At 43.9% G+C, this 17,180-nt stretch overlaps 1 protein-coding gene across 2 annotated transcripts in view; it reads right to left on the bottom strand.

Moving 5' to 3' along the window:
- Window positions 1–16,954, bottom strand: part of PDE10A (phosphodiesterase 10A) — a 279,406-nt gene extending 262,452 nt beyond the window's left edge. The window contains exon 1 of one of the 2 annotated variants that reach the window (XM_067560784.1): window positions 16,156–16,954. In XM_067560784.1, coding sequence (XP_067416885.1) covers window positions 16,156–16,954 — 799 coding nt within the window. The remainder of the gene's footprint in view (window positions 1–16,155) is intronic. The other variant, XM_067560785.1, reaches the window with a different exon arrangement.
- Between the last annotated feature and the right edge of the window lie 226 nt (window positions 16,955–17,180).

Genomic DNA, 17,180 nt, shown 5'->3' with positions numbered 1-17,180 from the left:
TGAATGCATGATGGTCTCAGTGCAAGAAGATCTCTTACAGTTTCTAAAACATCTTCACAAAAATTTCTGAGCACAAGCAAAGAACAACGCTGGCTAGAAGATTGGGAAAGACCATCATAAAAGGTCACCTTAGTTACTACCCAGTTCTGCCACCCTTACACTATGCAGCACTGTACTTTGCAAGTTACACCACTGAAATCAATAGGGCTACTTGTGGATGAAGATTTTATTCAACAAAAAGAAGGAAGAATTGGGCCTTTAGTCTGAACGGATGAGGCAAGCACCACTGCTGCAGCTGGAGACTGACTGGGAAAGGAAGGAAAAGAAAGAGCAAATAGATGCCAGGAGAAGAAGCAAAATTTGCTATAAATTATGGGGTCCGAATAAAAGTATGGCAGAAGAGACCAACTGTCCAGAAATCTTCTGAGCCATACACAGAGTCTGGCAGCATTTTAATCTTATCCTTCCTTGTTTTCACCTCCTTTGTCTTATTTTCTTATTCCCTTTTTTTTAAAATTGCTATTGCCCAGGTAAGATAGGCTTCATGTTCATTCCTGCCACTTCTCCACAAATACATCCTTAGTTCCTAAAATGGTGATTGCTCCCTGTGAATGAGGACTTGTCTAACTTGGAAAACTTTCACCAGAGTAATTAAATTGATCTTAAAATTGATCTAGTTACACCATTTCAGCACTCTTAAACCACTTTAAATATGCCTGTATTAATCAGTGTTTCCCAGCCGTGGATCAGGAGACGGGTCTGTCTGGATTGCTTGTCATTGCTGCCCCCCTCCACATCATTCCCCACCCTCTGCATGCCCCAGAAGTGCTCTCCCACAGCTGAACAGCCAGGGCAGGGGCAAAAGGGGCAGTTTACCCCAAGGCCCCGTTTGACAGAGTTCCCAAATTGAGTGATGTTGCAGCCTGGGGCACAGGGGCACAGTGCCACTCAGTTTGGACCAGTCCACCCTTCCGTCATGAAGGAGGGGGTGACCAGGCCAAACCTCAGTGGCACTGACACCCCATGTGACAGGTCACAACATCCCGAACGGGGAGCCAAGCCCAGCTGAGCTGGGGCGGCCTTGCTCTTCAGACCACTCCCAGGAACTCCCCAAACAGCTGAGGCTGCAGGGAGCCAAGGAAGTGGCTTGGGAGATGGACTGAGCAAGGGAGAAAGGAGGGGCAGGGGCTGTGGAAGGGCACCAGCAGTGCAGAAACAGAGTTGTGCGTTTTTCTTTAATTTCTTCCAAGTCTGAATTTAAAAAAAAAAAATTAAAATATAGTAAATAATAGTTTCCACACTTACTCATATTCTACATACACAGAGTACGGATGCAATGGTGGGTCACCTTAATAAAAAGTCTCGGAATCACTGGTTTTAACAGCTCTGGAGCCATTTTAGATTAAACATTAAATTTTGCGTTCCTCATTTTCTGGGTGTTCAACTTGAGACATCTGGAGCCTGATACGCAGCAGTTCTGAGCCCTCACAACTGCAACTGACGTCAATGGAAGCTGAAAATATTCATCATCACCTATGCCAATAAGGCAAAGTGATTCGGAGAACTAAGCACAACGTAGGGAGCAAAGAGGGCCTGAGTTCTACTTCTGGCTCTCCACTGATTCATTGTGCAGCCTTAGGCAAGTGCCTCTGTCATTCTGTCTGCGTCCCCATTTGGGAAAACAGGGATGATGACGATGCCTACCAATTTACCTGCCAGGTGTGTGCTGATCAGTCACTGCCTGGTCAGTGCTTTGCACAAATAAAATACTCAGAAAAATCAGTCCCTAAGTATCTCAAATTGGGGAGCAATCACTGAGGCACCCAAAGTTAATGAAGACTTTCGTACAATGACATCAATCTCCCTGTTCCGCAGCTCCTCATCTGTACAATGGAAATTACAAATCTATCTCACAAGGCAGTTGAGAAGATGAATTCATTAATGCTTCTGAACCTCAGATATTACAGGGCTGAGCACCATAGAAAAGCACATGAGCAATTAATAATGCCAAACTCCATGCAGGGTTTCAATGGTATGCACTAAGAAGACACTGAATAATGAGGAAAAATAAATACTGAATCATAATAATAATACCTCTCTCTTATATAGTGCTTTTCATCAGTAGATCTCAAAGCACTTCACAATCTGCTTTAATCCCAAATCACTATCTACCCTGTGCACTGAATAAGGCAGGTGGTCCTGTGGAAGAAACAGTATATGATCATGTAACAAAAGACTGTCTCAGAATGCATATGCACAAGGTGGCAAAGGCTGTGCAGGCATCCTCAACCCAGGCATTTCTTAACTTTCAAATGAGGTAGATTTTGCAACCGCACTAACTCCTTTAATTAAGGATGTTTACTTGGGAGAGGAGAGAAAAGAGACAGAATGACGGCAGATGGAAAGAGCACACTGGTACACCACTTTTACCAACTCTTTTACAAAGCTAATCAACACTAGTTAAAGGTACAGTGCAGCTGAAGTGCAGAATATATTTTCTTGTTGTATTAAAATAACTACTACTATTACGGCTCTGTATGCATCAAAAGTAATCTTCCTCCAAACTCCACCTCCTCTTTTCCCCATCCTTTAAAAGCATCTATGATGAGCTTTTTCCCCTCCCAGAGGTACTCAGCACCTTGCAGCAGTAGGCAAATAGTGTCCCTTCGGTTCCCGTTGAAATCAATGGGGAAAGAGCTATTAACAGTCAGAAAAGTTCTTTGGAATCCATCTGAATGAGAAGCTCTATAGAAATGAGAGATCCTTATCAGAAAGACAAGTAACCAGAACTTTGAACCTTGGTGATTTAAACAAATGCATACTGATTACAAGACATTTGAGCACACAATTTAACGTAAGAAGTATGTAGAAAATAATAGTTCCTGATAGTTGATACTTCTAGCTTTGAGCATGAGAAAGAAAATCAGTTCCCAAAAGAATGTTTTTAAATAAATAGATTACAACAGATATAAGCAAGACTCTACACCCTTGCCCAAGGCACACTCTTGCACAAATTTAGTTAAACTGATTCAAAAATCAATGCAAAATTCTACATAGAGACTCTTTTCAGTTTGAAAGGGGTTAATTTCAGTGAAGCATTAATCTGTTCCTAATCAACGTAAACTAACCGAAATAATCCTGGTTTAAACTAATATAAAAGAGTCTCCACACAGACTTCTGAACCAGTTTAACAAAATCAGTTTAAAAATCACAAAGTAAGTTAAACCAGTATTAAGTCTGTAGGTAAACAAGCCCTAAGCTTACCCTGGACTTTATGCCTATGATCTTAACAACATGAGGATTTCTTCTCAGTACTGTCTATTTTAAGTGGGTAACCAGCTTTGTTCTCATCATCTTTTTCTTATTTAGAAAATATGCAGAAGAATTCAGCTTCCCTACTATCCCATCTTTATATTACATAAGCATCAAACAGAACAAGTGTTTTCAAACAGAAAAAAACCAAAAACCTCTTTTTGCAGGTGACTGGAAAAAATTGTTTCTTGGCTCTCCAGAATGGCCAGTTGCATTGACTCAGGCTCAATCAGCTTCAAAGACCTTAAAACGAGATGTTGCAATATGCTAGCAAAGTGGCTCATCACATTAAAAAGAAGGTACATATAGATGAACGCACCAGAACAAGAGTTCAGTTCTTACAGCCATGCTAGAAGTGAATACAAATGCAACATCATATTTATGATCTTGACAGCCAGCAAATATTGATACTTGTTTGAAGCCAATCACAGTACATACTGCCCAAACAATTGTCACCAATACTAAACCCTATTTTGGTGGTCTGTACTGGTACCACATCCACACACAGGTCCTTTAAAGACAAATCAGATTGACAAATCAAAGAAGGGTCAGCAGTATGTATGTAATCATATTCATGTTATTAATAGAGAAACTGTGCAGGGAGAGAAACAATATGCACAAATCATTGTGTTACAAATAAATGCTACAATGACATACACTGAAGAAAGTACATAAATATCCTGGAGTGACTTAGCAGAAAAATAGTAAAAGCCTGGGCCAGTTTGCATATGCGAAGGTTTGGTATAAAGAAATGAGTCAGGTAACCATAATGTTCAAACTGCAAATAGTGAAGAATACACATTTTAGGCAGTCACTGCAAATGTATAAATAAATTCAGAAACAGTATTTCAGCATGGATGCTTGATGCCTTTTACTGGTATTAAATAAAGGAAAGGAATACATTTTTGTTGAAGGAAGGAGATGATAGTTAAATAAAGGGCTGGAGCCATATACAGGAAAAAAACCTCATCTTACTTAAATGAAAGAATATCTATAAAATCCTATCAACAACTTGTTGACAGATATCATTTACGCAGTAATGAAAAAATGGTTTTATCTACCCCAAAGACATAAGATTAGAGTTTAAATACAGCCTTCTCTAAAGGGATAAACCTTTTCTTCCAGTGTAATCACATTCTTTTGGGCACTGAAAATGTTGCATTCTCCTTCTTTCCAACGATGTTCTTCATTTTGATTTCTTTGTAATACCACCAGTTTATTAGATTAATTGCTGTCATTTCCCCTAATATCTGCAGTCAAAACTAACCATATATTCCAGTATCCTGTCATGAACCAGGGGCTAGAGCAAGGTCCCATTCCCCCTAATTAATATCCTTGCCCAATGCAGTTTTCACTCAAGAGTTTTGCAGGGATAGCTGGAGAAGTAATAGTCTCCTTTCCCTCCCCAACCAGGACAGATGTTTTTACAGGCCTGTACACGTTCCTGGGCTACATAGTTCTTCCCAGATTCTGTACTACATCTGGAATTTGGCCTTCAGTTCTTAGAAGAGTACATATTATTATGTACAGTCATGACCCTGAGTCACCTAGAGTTTCTTACCTCCTAAATGCAGTGGCTGGAAAGAAGCCAATAATCCTGAGAGCCATACTGAAGCTGATTATATTCATAATCATAGACTAAAGCATCTGAAAACTGAGTTCCAAGAATCAGGATCTATGCTAAAGATCAGCTTCTCAAGGGAAGTTGACTCAAAAACATTACTTGTGAAAACTAAAGATGAAAGATTGAACAAGTATGGAGCCTGAACCTCCTTCCCATAAAAGTAGTTTCCCTACAGGTTTGTAGTGGAGTACATCAGAAGATTGGTGTGAAGAAACTTGTGCAAGCTAGCTGAGATCATACCAGTTATGAGAATAAATTATTTCAGTTTTCCGTTACATTAAACTTCACCTTTTATGAGAACTGTTTGCTTTTAAAATAATATATATATCTGACATCACACTTAGGGCAAAGCAGTCAGTGCCAGATTAGGAAATTCAGTGAGTCACAGGAAACATGCAACACATTTGAGATTGCTGTGGGAGATATCGAATTTGGGGGGGGGGGGGGGAATAGGCATATAGGTAAAATGAACTTGCACTGAAGTAACACCAGTGTTCTGGCTCATAGGAAGATACAGCTGTTGGGGAGGGGGATTAAAATCTGTAGATAAGGATAGGGTAAAGAGTCAGGCATACTGGGGGAGGAGAAGGAATCTCCACAGAATCCAGCAATCAGGAAGGGAAGAGCAGCTAAAATAAGCTGAAGGGTGGATGAGGAGGAAATAATATTAAGCAGAGAAACAGATAAGGCCTAGAGGGGAAAAATGATTGTAAAGACAAAACACAGGAAACAGGGCGAAACTCCAAGAAAGCAATAAGAGTTCACTCAGGAGAAGTTTCCAAGGTATCTGTATATAAATGAAAGACGCATATAAAAATAAATAAAATAGACAGTACAGGAAAACAGGTGATATATCACAAGTTTGACATGAGAAAAGTCAGTGAGGCATAAATATTGAGGGGTATATTTTTGCTTTTAGGAAATCTCCAAGCAGAAGAGAGAATAGTAGCTTTAGACATACAGGAAAGTTTGGAAGTAAATGAAATAAGACATCATGGAAGGAACTATTGCTGAGGTACAAAGATTACATACTGAAGGGAACTACAGTGGAATGAGGGCAACAGATGTCTAGCTATCACATTAAAGATAGGAGAGCCCAAGTTTAGCCTCTTGTTCTCTGAGCCAGCAGAATTTCTGAGAGTTGCAGAAATGTTGCTGAAATATCCAGAGCAAAAAAAGTATTTTCTGCCAATACAGGTAGAAGCAAATTGAAGCTGCACTCCTAAAGGGTACATATGTCTTTAGGTAGAAACTGTTACCATTGCATGCATCTAATTCACAACAGGTCAGGAAGGTGGTTTAAGACGGCGTTGTTTAATGGATGGTAGTCATGGGTTCCAAGATTATTCTTTTCTTTTATTAAATATCCATGACTCAACATTTGGGGATTTTTCTATGTAAGTGGAAGGGTGAGAGGGAGGAAGGATGTTACGATTATTAGCAGCTGAACAAATTTTGTTAAGACCAGTACAGCTAAACTACAAACTGCATGGAATAGGAGTTTAGTAATAACATTGCAATGATGAAGAATCAGATAAATATGACCTTAATGAATGCATTAATTCCTTAAAAGGTCAGCTGGGCCGAAGCAGGAAGAAGAATTAGATGATCTAATAGATCATGACCACCTCTAACTTCTGACGTTCCCTCCACCATTCAAAGTCACGATGATGATAGATTTTAAAAAGATATTTAATTCTGAAAAGCCACTTAAAACAAACCCAATCACTTAAGTAGCTTGGGTTGCTCTAAAACTGGTCTGTGATTAACATCCCAAAGTCATTGATTTTGTGACTTTTAAGGGCTAGCGTGGCATGCTAAACACCATTCGGAATCGGACATTCTCCCTCCCAATACTACAGAGCTTCCATTTCTAGCCCTTTAGGGCTGTGAGATATCACATTTTGCAGATGTGCCAATTTAACGTATTGAAAAGCTGTTACTTGCCCAGGACTAAATCTTGTCTATCCTGGGATATGGACAGGTGTATTTGGGGAGAAGGGGGGGGGTCTCAATATTTTAGAGAAAAAGAAAACATTTCTCAATCAGCTATTTTTTTTTTTTTTAAGTTGTACCTCTTTGAAACTGCTGACGAGTTCTGAATTACAGCATGAGTTCCAGGCACTGGGACGGAGGGGTATATAAATGAATTCATCATATGGTTTTGAAATTTATCACCCGGATCCTCCATTTATGTACTACATACATTTACAATGACCCCAGCTTTTCACAATAAATCAATTGGCAAAAACCCTCTCTAATTAACAGTTACCCTAAAGTGAAAGATATTGCTCACGAGCATTAAAAGAATCCTTCATTCTTTTTCTTCAGGATAAAATACAGCATGTTTATTTCTAATTTAAACGATGTTTTTTTTTTAAATAGTGGATTTGATATGCATTAGGTAGGTGAGAAGACCATGAGTCTTCCTTGCAGCCTTTGTTAATTCTTGGCAAGAATATACTGTAATACGTACAAGAATGAATGTTAGGAAATAGCCATCATCTAAGTACATTCATATATACAATACTGTTTTCCTCCATACCATTCCCACAACAAGAGATGTCAGGTTTCACTGATGTTCCCTCAGCATCACCAATGCCAAAAATTCAAAAATCATGAGTCAGACCCTGAAAATTCATGAGATTTGAAAAGTTTAAATTGTGGGGCTTTTTATCGCTCATCTGTGTTTTGAACTCCCCGACTACTCCTGATGCATGCACAACAATTAACAGTCAGAGAGAACTCTGTCACGCACGTTGATTTCAGCTCACTTTGCTTCTCCAAAATCTCTATCCGCCAACATCTTGTGACAAAATAAGCATCAGATCTTTAATTTGCATAAAATTAGAGAAAAGTGTATAAAGTACTTCTGATGGTGTGGAGGGCTTCCAACTTCTCCCAAAACGCAAAAATGTCATCTAAATAATTCTGTATCCCCATCAACCCCCTTCAAATAGGTAGGCTTTTGTTTAGCTTTAAGCAGCACAGTCCTGTTTTATGAACGTTTGTCTGCTATCTGGCACTGGTATAAAACCAGACATGGTTTTATCTCAAGTATCAGGCATGGAGGATGCCATTTTTAAGAGCAAGCCATTCTGCTCCCACTGGTCTCCTCCAAGGACAGGGTCATACAGGCTGGGTGGGCCCGTGCCATTCCCAGAAGTACCGGATGTCCAATATTCTGGGGACACGAGTGGCCACCCTACTATCAATTAATTAGCCATTCCTACAATCAATCAATTATGCACCTCCAGCCCCATAACACATCTGCCCTCAGCTCCACATCAATTGTTTTGTGCCCCTCCCCCCACAAACCCACATCAATTCTGCCTTTGGCTCCTGCAGCTGTGGATGTTCTACACCCCCTACCAGTATGGAGAGGGAAAGGGGAGGGAAGGGTGGGGAGGGTCCAGGGATTTTTCCACTTCCCTCTCAGTCCTGGGACAACTCCAGCAGCCATCTTCTTCTGAGTCTTCCCAGGCATGATGCTGAAGGAGAAAGAGGAGGAAAGCAGCACAGATGAACTGACAAACTTTTCACAAGGGAGGACGGAACAGAACCATCCTGAACTGCTAGCCTCTAATTCCTCCTTCTCCCCACCCTATGAAAATGGTATCAGATGTTCCTTCCCTCCAAAACAATTCTGCCAGCCCTTGAGGGCACAGGGAGAACATTGCCTTCAGCAGCTGTGATTGCCTGCCCATCCTCAGGAGGCAGGGAGTGGGAAGGCAGCCAATCAGAGGAAGTTTTCACTATGCAGGCTTGGGGAGGGGGGGGAGAATCACATGAAGACTAGAGCTCGTCACATCATGGTGTAACTAGCTGAAGCACATGCCAAAATCACCTGCGAGTGTGAGCAACACCAATGCTTTCTGAATGCTATTCTTTGTGTAACTGATCACTACCAATGGGACCAGCCTAATTAGCTCCTGCTGTTCTACACCTTAGGACAAAAAAGTAACGAAGAGTCCAACAAAATAAATGATGGAATTACGCCATTTTGTTACATTTAAATGACTACTGTGACAATGAATATGAACAGCTACATTACAAAGTTCCAGAGGAGCAGCCGGGTTAGTCAGTATACAACAAAAACAACGAGAGTCCTGGAGCACTTTAAAGACTAACAAATTTAATTTCTGCAGGCATAAGCTTTCGTAGGGCTGCAACCCACTTCGTCAGATGCAAGAAATAGAAATCAGATGGGGGTATATATACACATCCAAGGGTAAGGAACAACAATGGGGAGGGTAGGTGTTAGCAAAGTCCATTCAGTTAGAGTAGATGAGGCCTATTGCAGAAATTAAATTTGTTAGTCTTTAAAGTGCTCCAGGACTCTCGTTGTTTTTACATTAAAAAGAAATCTTCCAGAAACAAAACTCTGTTTCTTCACTTTGTCTGAATTAGATAATAAAAACCTGACATTGGATGGAATAAGTCAGCAGAGCTGAGGCTTGATTCTGCTTAAACGCCACATGCAACCACACAAATCTGTGCCGAGTTCCAGTCAGATCTCACAAGCTAAGCAGAGTCAGGCTATCTGAGCGTCTGAAAGGAAGAAGAAACACAAAGGTGCTGCAGGAAGGGATGTTTGTGATTCAGTGTGTGTTAGAATTGAACCAGTACACCAGCACACAGTAAGGGCTCACTCACTATACTGCCAAAGGTGTTGTTTTTCAGATGAGGTATAAAATACTGACCTTAACCACTGGTGTTCTCTACAGATCCTGGAGGCATTCACCCTGGTGTCGTGTCCAAATTCCATGCCTTCCTAAATTACACTTCCAGTTTCAACTAGATATAGTGGCCTTTACTTCTTGCCCTGAAATGTTGCTATCCACTCCTAAAATTGCCTTATTTCCCTCCAGAAGTTGCAGCATTTCAATGGTAGTTGAAGCAATCCCTGGCTTAATTCATAAAATGCTTGAGGACGGAAGGTGCTATATAAGTTTAAGATCATTATTGTACACTGGTGCATAAAACCAAGTTTCCCATGCAACTAGCTATTGCATTTGTATAAGATATAGTTGAACATGTGCCTACACAACTACAGATAAGATTGAGAATGGACTGTGGTGACCTTATAAAATAAAAGTTCATGGCCTTTTCTGCAGTTTTTAAATGCCATAATATGACAGAATATTATTTGGTGTGTAATGCATCCAAAACTTTCCAGTACAGTGTGTTGTTTATTTACCATGGTGTTTATTTACTGATAAGGAGATGCTCACCGCAATCAAAGGACATCATCAACCGCTTTCCTAAAGTTAAAATTAATGCAAAGTACAACAAAAAAGGAAAACACTCATCTAGAAATTTGATATAACATTTTCCTTTTCCACCAGTATTTTTTTTCATCTATCAATAATAAGTTTTCTGGAATGTGTAATGAAGACTGAAATGAATACAGATTTCTGCCCACTTGATTGTTTCTGAAAGCATTGGTAATATCAGCATAGATTTAATAACAGGGTTTGATGTAGTTACTTACAATTCAAACAACCAGCAGAGGGAGTAGAAAAACCCAAAATATATTGAGTCAAAGAAAATAAAGACAGTTAAATTTAAACAATAATTAAAAAAACAACAACATTGTGTGCAGGGTTGTTGTAGCCGTGTCGGTCCCAGGATATTAGAGAGAGAAGATGGGTGAGGTAATATCTTTTATTGGACCCACTTCTGTTGGTGAGAGAGACGAGCTTTTGAGGTTACAGAGAGCTCTTCTTCAGGTCCAGGAAACTTACTGGGAGTGTCACAGCTAAATACATGGTGGAACAGATTGTTTAGCAGAAGTAGCGAATACAGATTTCAAAGAATAATTTAAAGTGAGGTGGCAACACCTCTTTAGTCATACGGGGGAAAGGGATGGGGGAAATGCTGGGGCCAGGGTTATAGATTGTTCTAATAAGCCATAAATCCAGTGTCTCTATTCAGTTCATGAGTTTTAGTATCAAGCAAAGCTACGAACTTAAACTCCCAAGTTTGAAGGAAAATTTGAAGATGTTGTGCAGCTCTCCTTTGAGGATGAGGACAGAGAGGTTGGATACAGAGTGATCATTTTGTGAAAAGTATTCACCCACAGGTGAAATGGGTTGGGTTTTTGTTTTGTTTTTTGTCGTTTATCATTTTCCTGTGAGAGCTGGAGAACAAAGCAACAAAAAACATTAACATCTTAAAAGCACAAAAGGCGTAAATTCTGTGTTAAGGAAAACATGCTATTTTTTTTTTTTTTAAATAATAAATAGAAAAGGAACAGACTATTCTTTAAAAAGTGTTATTCATTTAACTATCAATGGCCAAGCTACTGTTAAACTGAAACCCAGTATACATTTTGAATATATTCAAGCCTGACACTTGTCAGCAAATTATGCTCTGTTTTTAAATTATGAACATGCTTTCAGAGAATGTCTGATGGGCGTATTTTATAAAGCTAAAACTAAATTAAAACAATTTTTAAAATTTACTGGAAACTGCTATGTTTACTCTATTGGTATTAGGATAATGAATGAGAACAATTTTAAAGATGAATAAGGAGAAGCTTTGGTCTGTACAACAGATTAGGGGGTTGGCAAAACCAAATATTTACTGAGTTTTAGCAGAGATAAGTGACTTAGTGGCTTGGGTTTGAAACAGTTATATAAACACACACATATGTACATATACACACATCCTAACACTCTAATTTCCACCAGACCAGATTAAATGGCAGCGGCTGAAATACCAGATACCACTACCAAAGCCGACAGGGAGGTGAGCATGGGTGTAAGGACACTTCATTACTGTTGTAAAGCTTTAAACCAACAAAACAAACAAAAAACTTGTCCTACTCTGAAAAGTGGCCAAGTAAAAGTGGAATCTTACTCAAATAGTGTGATCCCAGTGTTTACTTGTTTGCTTCTCCCACAAACGTTCTTGTGCTTGCTTTCACTCTGCCCCTTTCACAAGGAATGTGCTCCCTAACTGATCTGTGAGGCCACTATCTCCCCCTTCTTAAGGCCTACTTCTGCTATGATGCCTACAAGAAATCAGCCAAACCAATGATGCTAGGTTGAGTAGCAGGTAGGGAATAGCTGATTTATTTATAAAATAAATCACGATTTTTGAGAGTCATCAAGTTGTGCAAGAGCTAACCTATGTAACTGCATGATCTTTTTATCATTACCCTGGTCTTCAGTGCCCCCATTCTCTCATACTCTCTGATCTATTCACCTGTATCTTTGAAAAAGTTAGATTGTAAGCTCTTCAGGGCAGGGCCCCTGGTGTTCCTACATGTTTGTGCAACACCTAGAACAACAGAACAATCCTGATGGGGCCTTTGAGCGATACCCCAAATCGCATAAATAGTTGTTTATATTACTTCAGTGAAGTTTCTTCTCCAATCAACAATAAAGAGCCAGCACATTTATCAGAGCGACAGCCAAAACCTATTCTAGCTCTTGCATCATCAACTAAATTTTAAAGGAAGATTCAATTGCAAAATCTAATTCTGCACATAGTTACACATCCGAATCACTGCTGAAAACCAACATTTGTCCTATGGAATCTTGATGACAAGTGATAATACACAAGTTCGAAATAACGTAGCTTGATCCCAAGTTGAGTTTACCCTTAGCCAGGCTAACAGGAGCATTCAAGATACTATTTTAGTTAAAATCTCACCTTTCCATGCCCCATTATATTCACGCTTCTTGGACGATCACTTCACAGTGATGCCTTAAGTTTGCCACATTTAAATACAGGACAAACTTGTTGCATCACAACCCAGCATTATTGAGACATGAGATTGCAAACATGAGGCTCAAAATATCAGCGTCATAACGGAGTTCCTACTAGTACAGGTCTCTAATCTGCAAGTACTTACGTATATATGAGTAATTTTCTGCATGAAAGTAGTTCCCTGGGACACACATGCGGAAAGTTACATGTGTAAGTGTTTGCAGAATTGGCCTGTTGGAAATTAAGGCCATTATAGTTTTTTGTGGAACGGGTGGCAATTTACATCATCACAGCTACTGTGGAATTCCACTGGAGCTTGCACCCAAAATCAGGTCTTATGGATTTATTATATTACATGTTTCCCAAAGCTTATTATTTTATATCCCAAACTATCTAAAATATATAGTTTTTAAAACTTTGAAAAACACAATATAATGATAAAAGACCTGACCCACTGCAGGCCAGTGCAATGCTCTAGTTATCACACAACCAGTATGGGGCATGTTTGGGCATCACAGCAGAGCAAGAACCAGGCAGATGTAGCATGAATTGATACTGCAGGACCTGAAATAAAAAATCAGCTTTTAGCTAATATTTTGAATGCCACTATTAGCCTGGTTAGCGTGTGCATGTGGTAGAGCGGTGAGGGAATACATCCCTAGCAACTTCAGCCGCTTCACAATGCTGAGAACTTCAATTAGGTCACCTCAATGTCTCTTTTCCAAGAAACCCATCCCAATTCCCATAACCTTTCCTCATATAATTGCCTTTAGTCATTATATTTGCAGTTTTTCAAAGATTTTACTCACACACAAGTGTATGGGATAGAAAATAATAAAGTTGGAGACATACAGCATAACAACAACCCATCAGACCTGACTCATTATCTTCCTTCTCCTACACTACCTCTCTCTCTTCATAACAGTAATATCCTCCTTATGGTACTGTAATCAGTACTGCACATAGTATTCCAAATGTGGAATGACAAGTGCCTTTTGCAAAAGATCTAGTTCTGCTTTTTGCAATGGCCCTGCTAAAGCTATCTAGACTCTAGGACTTATAGTTTGACTTTCTTCCTTTCTTATTTATTTATTTATTAAAAGCTTCTCTGTGAACTGGGCTCATGTTTTCAAAATACTTTACATAATCATGCAAATCCTTTTCCTGATGAAGGGTGCTAGAGAATTGTCCAACTGGCAGAAATTCTCTGGTTTAGTATCTAGTTCTCAGACTATTTATTTTCAAATATCTGACTTGTGCTGTAAGTTTGAGTAGCCTTCTGCCATCTCTCTCTAAGTGGGAACAGGAATAAAGAGAGCAAGAAACCCTACAGGCTTTTATTTTTTTTATTTCTACTTCTACAAGCACTTCTGGAACTAGCTGTACATCTTTGAAGTGTTATAACACTGTGCATGTGAGCATGCCTAAAAAGCTATATATAAATTTGACTGCAAAGTACTGAGATATTGATCAACATGGAAAAGGTGCTGAGGCAAGTATAGGGGAGTCCTTTCCCACCCTCATCATATCACAAAGCAACAAACACTCACACGGCAAATTACACTAAAATCAGTGAGGAGTTATCAAGCAATGTGGTGAAACTGTAGCTGGCATCCCCACATTTTTTAACTTTGCCCCCCAAATACATGCATTTATGTATTTCAAATAGCTTTTATATGCATCCAAAAGTCAGCTAATGAAACTGAACCTGTCACATTAAAAATAAGTATGATTTAACATACTCTAGTTAAAAGATGCCTAAAGCAATAACCAACCCCTAAAAACCACCTGTTTTTTTGTTTTTAATGCAGTAGTAGCTGGATGTCAAAGTCAGCCAGTGTTTTTACACTAGTACAATTACAATAGGCTGGAGAGGAGGGGGTGGGGGGGAAATGCAACCTGGGTTTCAAATAAAACGGAGAAAGCTCAATACAATTCCACAAATGCTTGCACCCAGGTGAAATGAATTTCTCCAAGCACTGAACTGCAGAGCGGCCAGAAAAATGGCTAGTCCACGGGTCCCCTTGAGCAGAACAGCGAGAGGTCCCAGAAAACAGCCTGTGCCTGTCCTTCCTTCTCCTGCGTACAAACATCTCTCCCAGCCTTCTTTCCCAGTAGCAGACAGAGCCTGGCAAGTGCCCCATGTCCGGGGTGCCTGGAACGTTTCCCACCGCGAAAGCCATCAATGAGCTGCTGCGGGGGGCAGCGAAGGCCGGGTCGCTGAAACACAAGCGCAGCTGGGACCGGGCAGCAGGCAGCGCCCGGCGCGGCGCAGTGAGAGCCCGACGCGCCGCTGGGTTATGAATGGAGCGGTCCCGCAATGCGAAGCCGCGCCGGTCGCTCCTTTCTCACAACCTCGCGGATTTGGCAGCTCGCGGCTAGCTGCGGCTCCCCCCGCCACACACACACACACACACACACACCCTCCTCTCAAAACTGACCCACAAGCTTCCCCCAATCGCCCCCTCCCTCCACCCGGCCGTCTACCCGCCAAGCCATCCCGCCACCGGCTCCCCTCGCTGGGCACCCCCGGTCCCTCCCATCGAGCCCCGAGGAAAGCCCCCGCACGCACCCCTGCCCCACTCCCTCGCTGCCATCTGAACCTCCGGCCGGAGCCCCCGACACCGACCGAGCAGGGGCAGGGAGGAGAAAAGTTGCCGGCCTGTGTCCCGCTGCTCCCCCCTTGTCACTAAGCGCACCGCCCCCTAGCCGTGGTTGGAGCCCGGCGGGGAGTTGGGCTCCGCCGCTTTCCCGGGGCGGTGGGAGACAGTCCACGGGAAGGAAGAAGTGCCTCGTCCAGGTCTGTCCGGCTCCGCCACCAGCCGTCACCCCCCCGCGGCATCTCTCAGCCCGCGGAGCGCACATGCTTCTTCCGGGGCCGCTATTATCCGCGGGCTGCAGGCGAAGGCTGCCGCCCGGAGGAGAAGGCGCTGGATGTGCCACGCAGGGTGATCAAAACCCCCGGGGCCGCCCGTGGCGAGCTGCGCCTGGGGGCTTGTGTGGTGGTTGGTCTTCTTCAAAATAGCCCCCCCCCCCCCCCCCTTCTCGTCCCGAGTCAATAGTTTCTGCTGCTCCCCCCCCAAGCGAGACACAGCGGCAGCTTCCCTGCCAGAAAACGTGCTTTTCTTACTGGAGGCAAGTCCTGAGCCGGGAACAAGGAGGGGGGGCTGTCTCCCCCCCCCCCATAGCATGAATGGCCAAATAAGCCCGCGCCCAGTCAAACGCTGATCCACGGCGCTACAACCGCGTCTGCCATCGTGCCCGAGAGAGCGAGATCCCCAGCAGTTCACAGCCTCCCCCCACCGCCGCCACACAACGCCCCGACCCCCTTCCTCCATGCACCCGCAGCCACCCGGCTCCGCGCCTCCACACCCACTTACAGCCGGCCAGCGCGCCCCGCTCGCCCCACGCCCCTTCTCGGCGCTCTCTCTGCAGAACAGCCCCCAGCCCCCGGGCCGTGCGCCGTGCACCCACCCAGCGCCGGGCGCCCAGCCACCTACTTGTGCCCAGGAAACAGTCCGTGAACCTCCTAAAGCAGCTGGCAGACGAAGATCCATCTTCCATGTCTGGCCTCAGCAGCAGGGGAGCCGAGAAGGAGAAGAAGGAGCCTCGCTGCCGCTGCCGAGGGGTCCGGCTCCGGCCGTCGCCGCGGGCGGCTGCTGCAGCCCCCCGGAAATGGTAGGACCACAGGCTGGAGGCAGCTGGGGCCAGGAGGAGCCGGGGCCGGTGCAGCCGCGGGCCGGCGGCTGGAGAGGGGAGCAGCAAGCCCTGGATGGAGGAAGAGAAGAACAGCCTGCTGCTGCTGCTGGGATGGACGATCAAGGGAGCTGCTGCTGCTGCTGCTCCCGCTTCTCCTCCTCCTCCAACATCTCCTCCTCCTCCTCCCCCCGCTGCGGCCGCCCTTGCCGCCTCTCCTCCTCCCCCCCTCCCTTGGAGACTCGCGAGCTGAGAAGGGAGCCGGGGAGGCGGCGGCAGGCAGCGCAGGGAAGCTGGAGCAGGGGCGGGGGAGGAGGCCGGAGGAGCCCAGAGATGAGGAGCGGCGGCGGCGGCTCTGGGAAGGGAGGAGGCGGCGGCGGCTGTCCCCGCGGCGCGGCGGCGGCGGCTGCCGGCGGGGAGCAGCAGAGGGGGCGAGCTGCAGGCAGGCGAGCCGCTTCCCGCAGGGGGAGCCCCGCCGCTGCTGCTCTGGCCATACGAGTGCGCTGGGCCCGGGCTGCCGGAGCCGGGCTTCCCCCCTGCTGCTGCTGCTGCTGGCAGGGAAGGCTGGGGGCGGGCTCGCAGCAGCCTCTCGGGGTTGGACATCGGGCCAGCCGCCCGCCCGCCCTGGGGCGGCAGTTCGAGGCAGGACGTTTGCGGGAGAGGCGAGAGTGAAGGGGGAGGCCCAGCAAAACAAGGGGCGGCGGGCGGCTCGCCCCTCCCTGCCCGCAGCAGCTCCCGGCACCCAGCGTCACCCCGGCCCAGCAGCTTCTTCTCGCTTCCGTCCTCCCTTTAAGGCGGAGGGGGCCGGGGGCGCTGCCGATCTGGAAGC

The sequence above is a fragment of the Emydura macquarii genome, unplaced genomic scaffold (assembly GCF_026122565.2).
Source record: "Emydura macquarii macquarii isolate MOO-44397 ecotype Brisbane River unplaced genomic scaffold, CSIRO-AGI_Emac_v2 contig_2308, whole genome shotgun sequence".
NCBI classification, from domain to species: domain Eukaryota; kingdom Metazoa; phylum Chordata; order Testudines; family Chelidae; genus Emydura; species Emydura macquarii.
The sequence above is the reverse complement of the archived record's forward strand: the minus strand, read 5'-3'. Positions and strand labels throughout refer to the sequence as shown.